Source organism: Penaeus monodon, chromosome 18 (genome assembly GCF_015228065.2).
Source record: "Penaeus monodon isolate SGIC_2016 chromosome 18, NSTDA_Pmon_1, whole genome shotgun sequence".
In the NCBI taxonomy this organism is placed as follows: domain Eukaryota; kingdom Metazoa; phylum Arthropoda; class Malacostraca; order Decapoda; family Penaeidae; genus Penaeus; species Penaeus monodon.
The window spans coordinates 19,596,750-19,603,785 of NC_051403.1; the positions used below are offsets into that span (position 1 = coordinate 19,596,750).

Consider the following 7,036-nt stretch of genomic DNA (forward strand, 5'->3'; position numbering starts at 1 on the left):
TTACCTTTTTTTTAATCGTCCACTAACAGTGTCATATATCTATAATCGCCGTTCATAATTTCCTCTTTTTAAAAGGTGGTTCGTTCTTTATCAATTGTTAATTCAAATTCGTCTTTTAGGAATCATGGAATCCATTTTGAAAACCCATTCATCTACAATTTCTTGCTTTTTAATAATTCATTCACAAATTCATTTTTTTTAATAAGTCATTCACAAATTCCTTCTTTCATAGATTATTCCTCCAGTTTCCTTCATTCCTCTAAATTCATTCACGAATTCCATCTTTTTAGAGTAATTCCTTTACAATAAATGTCCTTCTCTCTTTCATTCACAAGTTATATCTCTCCCAAGCAATTCATTCACAATATCCATCTTCCTCCAAAAAAAAAATCATTCACAAATCCCTCCTTTCTCCAATCATTCATTCACAAATTCCTCCATTCTCCAATCATTCATTCACAAATCTCTCCATTCTCCAGTCATTCATTCACAAATATTTCCTCCTTGTTTACGCACAGACTACGAGCAGGACGTCGAGGATTTCCAGCACTACGTCTTCAGTCCCGACGATTCCGTCAGCCTCTCCATTCGCTACTACAACTTCAGGTCTGTTGGAGATTTGGCTTTGTTCGTGGAGTTTTAATGGTGGTGATGGTAGTGATAGTGGTGATAGTGATGATGTGGTGATGTGGTGATGATAGTGATAATGGTGATAGTGATAATGTGGTGATGAGAGTGATAATGGTGATAGTGATGATTTGGTGATGAGAGTGATAATGGTGATAGTGATGAGAGTGATAACGGTGATAGTGGTGATAGTAATGATGGTAATGATAGTGATAATGAAGATTGTTATTGTTATTGTTGTTATTGCTATTATTATTGTTGTTATTGTTACTGTTGGTGTTGTTATTGTTTTAGTGTTGATTTTTTATTATTATATTGTTATTATTTTTGTTGGTTTATGCTCTTATATGCAATAATATCACTTATTTTTGCTGCTTTTTTGTTTTGTTTTTTTCTGTTCTTGCTTTTCAAATTGTTGCCTTTGTTTTTGTTACAACGTGGTAAGTAATTTTATGTGTTTTCCCTGTTATCGTTAAGGATTAAAACTGAAAAAGAAGTTCTACATGTTTTCTAAAGTTAAATTATTTCATATTATTCTTTGGTAGATATGCAAAAAGGAAAAAGGAAAAAAAAACGAGGCAAAAATAGAGAAGAAAGATTAAATGTGATAATGATGAAAGTGATTACTATTTTGATGATAGTAATAGTGGTGCTAGTAACAGTAGTAGTAGTAGTGATGATACTAGTAATGATAATGGTAAAGATATTGATAATGGTAATAATTGTACTAATAGTAATAATAGTAATGATAACGGTAATAATAATAGTTATGATAATAATGATGATAATAATGATGATGATGATAATGATAATAATGATACCAGCAACACGAAGAGAAACAAGAACAAATTCAATCAAATTGAAAAGTGAATTGAAGAAAAGGTTGATAAAAAAGAGAGAGAAAAAAGAGAAAACAGCACAAAGAGAAGTAATACAGAGTTATAAAGGGCACTCTTGAGCCATCATTAATTCAGGCAGAAAAGGGGGGGAGGGGGAGGGGGAGGGGGAGGTGGTCACGAGCACTTGCTGTAGGTACTCATTCCCACGGGCGGAATGGTGGGGGGGGGGCGGGGGGGGGTAAGGGAATGGAGGGGATGGGGGAGAAGGGATAGGGATGGGGGGTAAGGGGGTAAGGGGTGGGGATAAGAGGGGAGTAGATAAGGGGTTGTGGGGAATACGAGTAGGGGAAGAAGGGGAAAATGGGGAGGGGTAATTGGGCGGATGGGGGGGAGGGACAGGGGAAAGGAGGAGGGGTATTAATGGGGAGAATATGGGGGTAAAAAGGAGAAAATGAGAAGGGGGAGAGGGGGGGATAAGGGTAAGAGGGTGGGGAATGGAGGGAAAAGGAGGGAGGGGAATGAAGATGAAGATGAGGAGGAAAAGGAGGAGGAGGAGAAAGAGAAAGAGAAACGCGGCGAGGAGAGGGGGGGGGGCGAAACGAGGAAAGAGGGAGTGAAAGAGAGGAGAGGCTTGAGAGGGAGCGAAAGAGAAAAGAGCTGAGGGAGAAGGGGGGGGGGGAGGTTAAGAGGCTGGGACCGGATGAAAGGGGGGGGGGGTTAAGTCTCATTTGTAACACGATTGATACATGATTTTTTAATGAAGGGAAGTGGGGAGGAGGAGGAGCGAGGGGGAGGGGGGGAGGGAGATAGGGGGGGTAGGAAATAAGGAAATAGGGAAGAGATGATGATAACAGAAGAGAGAAAATAGGAAAGGTGAGAGTAGGAAAGGAAATAAATCAGAAATGAAAGGATAAAGCACGAGGGGAAAAAAATCGTGGGGAAAACGGAGATAGATTAAGAAAATGAATCTGTTCCTTTTGATCTCTTAATGAAAGCTGGACCAAAAAAAAGAAGGGGAAATGGATGTTTAATTTCCATCAGTTAGATGTAATAACTTGGGAGAAAAAAACGTTTTCTCTTCTCTCTCTCTCTCTCTCTCTCTCTCTCTCTCTCTCTCTCTCTCTCTCTCTCTCTCTCTCTCTCTCTCTCTCTCTCTCTCTCTCTCTCTCTCTCTCTCCCTCCCTCCCTCCCTCCCACTTTCCCTCCAACTCTTCCTCTCCCTTTTTCCCTCTCTCTCTCTCTCCTCCTCTCCTCTCCTCTCCTCTCTCTCCTCTCTCTCTCTCTCTCTCTCTCTCTCTCTCTCTCTCTCTCTCTCTCTCTCTCTCTCTCTCCTCTTCTCATCTCTCTCTCTCTCTTCTCTCCTCTCTCTCTCCTCTCTTCTCTCTTCTCTCTCTCTCTCTTCTCTTCCTCTCTCTCTCTTCTCTTCCTCCCTCCCTCCCTCCCTCCCACTCTCCCTCTTTCTCCCTCTACCTGACGCTGCCCACAACCAGATGCTAATGCGGTTTGTGGGTAATTAATAATGGTTGCCTCAAGATGATCACACAGAAAGTCAGAAAACATTGAGAGAAAAAGAGGAAAAATATAGGCTAAGGAGAAACGACCAGACCTCTTGAAAGATTCAGCCGAAGATGCATAGGAAAGGGAATGTGACATTTCTCTCTCTCTTTCTCTCTGTCTTTTCTCTCTCTTTCTCTCTGTCTTTTCTCTCTCTTTCTCTCTGTCTTTTCTCTCTCTCTCTCTCTCTCTCTCTCTCTCTCTCTCTCTCTCTCTCTCTCTCTCTCTCTCTCTCTCTCTCTCTCTCTCTCTCTCTCTCTCTCTCTCTCTCTCTCCCTCCCTAATATTCCCACCGTCGGATGATATTAAGGGAGATTAAGGGAGCTTGAAATATTCAGCGGCTGGGAAAAGTCTGCGGTTCTACACGCCCGGTTTTATTTTTCTTCTTTCTCTTTTCTCTCTCTGTTACGTTATTTTATTCGGTTAATTATTCCCATATATTTTTCTCTCTCCGTTTTATTGCTTATTTTTTGAGGGGTGTTTTGCCTATTCATTCATCCAACCATTCATTCACTCATTCATTCATTCATTCATTCATTCTTTCACTTTTTCGTTTAATGGTAATTAATAGGAGGAGGCAAATATCTGTCCGGGTGAATACATTATTGCATACTTACATACTTACATACGTGCATAAACAAAGACATTAGGTTATTATTAAATTAATACATCCGTTCTAGCATCAATGTATGTAGTAGATGCATATGTACGTACTTACGGGTACATACATGCTACATACTACGTATGTACATACATACATACATACATACATACATACATACATACATACATACATACATACTTACACACACACACACACACACACATACATACATACATACATACATACATACATACATACATGCATACATGCATACATACACACACACACACACACACACACACACACACACACACACACACACACACAAACACACACACACACATATGAATACATATATCCACACATACATGTGTGTCAGTGTGTCTTAATGTAACGTTCTTTTATTTCTTCCGACTCCCTCCCTTCCCCCCTCCCCTCTTCCTTCTCCACCCCTCCCCCTTCCCCCTCCCCCTCCCCTTTCCCCTTAGATCCCCAAAAGGGTCTTCGTCCGTCAAATCTTTGCCTGTAATTAGATTGTAAGAAGTTTGGGGGAGTTACTTGCTAGTTTTCTGCTCCCTCCCCTCCTTCCCCCTCCTCCCCTCCTTCCCTTTCCTTTCCCCTCTCTCCTCCTCCTCCCTTCCTTCCCCTCCTTCCTCCTCTTCCCCTCCTTCTCCCTCCTCCCCTCCTTCCTCCTCCTCCCCTCCTTCCCCCTCCTCCCCTCCTTCCCCCTCTCCCCCTCCCCTCCAATCTCGCTGCTCCATCGGGCAGATAAATGCGCTCGCCTGAGGAAGGGGGAGGTGGAGGAGGGAGGGAGAGGGAAAGGGAGGAGAGGAGAAAAGGTAGGCGGGAGAGAGGGGGGGAGGAAGGGTGGAAGTAGGGAGGGAGAGAGAAGGAAAGAGGGAGAGAGGAATGGAGGTGGAGGGAGAAGGGAGAATGGAAGGAAGATAAAAGAAAAGAGAGTCAGTGATAACCGAGATTAAGATAAAAAATTACAGCGGTAAGAAGAGTAATAAATCAGATAAGCGGACGAGGAGAAAGAACCAAAGAGAGGATATAAATCTGAAGGCAAAATAATGGAAAGAGAGAGAATGAAAAGAGAAAGAAAGAGAAAGAGAGAGATAGAGAGAGATAGAGAGAGAATGAATTGGAGAGAGAGAGAGAGAGAGAGAGAGAGAGAGAGAGAGAGAGAGAGAAAGAAAGAAAGAAAGAAAGAGAGAGAGAGAGAGAGAGAGAGAGAGAGAGAGAGAGAGAGAGAGAGAGAGAGAGAGAGAGAGAGAGACGGAGAGAGGCCAACCAATGATAGCAGGTCGCTCCGTAATGGAAGAAATTGGAGGGCAGAAAATTGAATAATGGAAAGCGCAAATATACTCCTGACCTGGCGATTGGGGGGAGGGGGGGGAGGCAAGGAGAAGAGAGAGAGAAGAGGAGCAAGAAGGAGAAGAGGGAACAGGAGAGGAGAAGAGAGAGAGAAGAGGAGCAAGAAGGAGAAGAGGGAACAGGAGAGGAGAAGAGAGAGAGAAGGAGAAGAGGGAACAGGCGAGGAGGACAGAGAGAGGAGGAACGAGCAGAAGAAGGAAGAGGCAAGAAGGAAAGGAGGAAAAGAAGCAAGGAAAAGAGGGAACAGGAAGGAGAGAATAAAGAGGAAAAAGGAGACGAGGCGAGGGAATAGAAGAGAGAAGCAAGAAGGGGAAACGATGGAAAGAGAAGAGACAGATAACAGAAGAGAAATAAGACGAAGGAGAAGAAGAAAAAGAAAAAGAAAAAAGAAGGAGGAGGAGGAGGAGACAAAGATAAGAGAGAGAAAGAATAAGTTCAAATAGGAAATAAACAAACACAAGTGTAAACAATATGCAATAATAAAAGATGTGAATAAATGAATGAAAAAAAAATATATATAAATAGCTGACGAATATGAAGGATATAAATAAACGACAATAAAAAAAAAAAAAAATAAAAGATACCAGGAATGTAAGAGACAAAAAAACAGACGCGACAAATGTCAAGAAACGGAATAACAGCAATAACGGAAGAGATGAAGGAATAAACAAGGCGAGAAGAGCAAACGGAGAAGAAATAAAATGGCGCTGGCTGGAGCCGCAGGAAACATCAGATTAAATCAATAGAAGCAAGGCAAACACGAAGGGGGAGATAGGGTGGAAGGCGATGATGGTGAAGGGGAGAAAGTGGAAGAGGAGGCGGAGAGGAAGAGTGCAGGAGGAGACGAGAGGAGACGGGAGGGAGAGGAGGTGAAAGAGGAGGCAGAAGGATGAGAAGGAGAGAGAGAGAGGAGGAGAGGAAAGGTGAGGGAGTAAAAAAAAGGAAGTGAGGAGAGGAAAGAAGAAAGAGGAGGAGGCGAAATAGTAAAAAAAAAATAAAAAAAATAGGAGGAGGAGAGGGAGAAGAAAATATTGTGGATGAACAGAAAAAAAAATCGAAGAAAGAGGCGCAAAAGAAAACATGCAACGAGAAAGCACCAGAAGAAAGAGAGAGAGATAGAAAAAAGATTAAACGGAAAAAGGAGAAAAGAGAGAAAGGAGACAAGAGAGCCGTAATAAGCTCGGAAGGCCATGAATAGGAAATGTAGAGTGAGGCTTCCACTCATCCAGGAGAGGACAAGGAAGCAGGGGGGAGGGGGGAGGGAGAGTTGGAGAGAGAGAGAGAATAAGAGAGAGTTGGAGAGAGAGAGGGAGAAGGGAAGGGAAGGGAAGGGAAGGGAGAGATTAAGAGAGAAGGAAGCGAGGGAAAGAGGGAGGGAGAAGGGAGACAGGGAAGAAAGAGCAAGGAAGGAATGGGGTTTAGAAGGAAAAGGGAGAGAGGAAGGGAAGGAAGAGGTATGAAAGAATTAAGAAAAGAAAGAAAATGGAAGGAAGATTTTAGTTTTTAGTTTTCCCTCCTTCGTCTTCTTCTCCTTCCTCCTTCCTCCTCGTTGCAAAGGAAGAAAGGTTTTCTGATCCCCGAGTTGGAGGAGGAGGGAGGGAGGGGGTGGGGGAGGGGAGGTAAGGGGTCTCTCTCTCTCTCTCTCTCTCTCTCTCTCTCTCTCTCTCTCTCTCTCTCTCTCTCTCTCCTCTCCTCTCTCTCTCTCTTCTCCTCTCTCTCTCTTCCTCTTCTCCTCTCTCTCTCTCTCTCTCTCTCTCTCTCTCTCTCTCTCTCTCTCTTATTCCTCCGTTTTTGCTTTTCCTTTTGATGTATTTTCGGGAAAAAGTAGTGTAGAAAGAGGAAGGATTTTTTTTTTCCTTTCTCTCTTCTTTCTCTTTCTTCTTTTTTTCTTTTGGTTAGTTTCGGAAGTAGTTTTTGGAAAGAGGGATAGGCGCAGAGGGATGATATGCGGGGGAAGGAAAGGGAAGGGAAGAGGTGAAGGAGGATACTACGGGGTGGGGGGGAAGGAGATAGAGGGGAGGAAGGAGAAAGAGGA

The 7,036-nt window shown here is 42.9% G+C and overlaps 1 protein-coding gene across 1 annotated transcript in view; it reads left to right on the top strand.

The window, feature by feature from the left end:
- Window positions 1-7,036, top strand: part of LOC119584660 (polycomb complex protein BMI-1-like) — a gene marked incomplete at its 3' end in the record, with an annotated part of 45,877 nt that overhangs the window by 16,811 nt on the left and 22,030 nt on the right. The window contains 1 exon segment of the mRNA XM_037933336.1: window positions 519-606. Coding sequence (XP_037789264.1) covers window positions 519-606 — 88 coding nt within the window.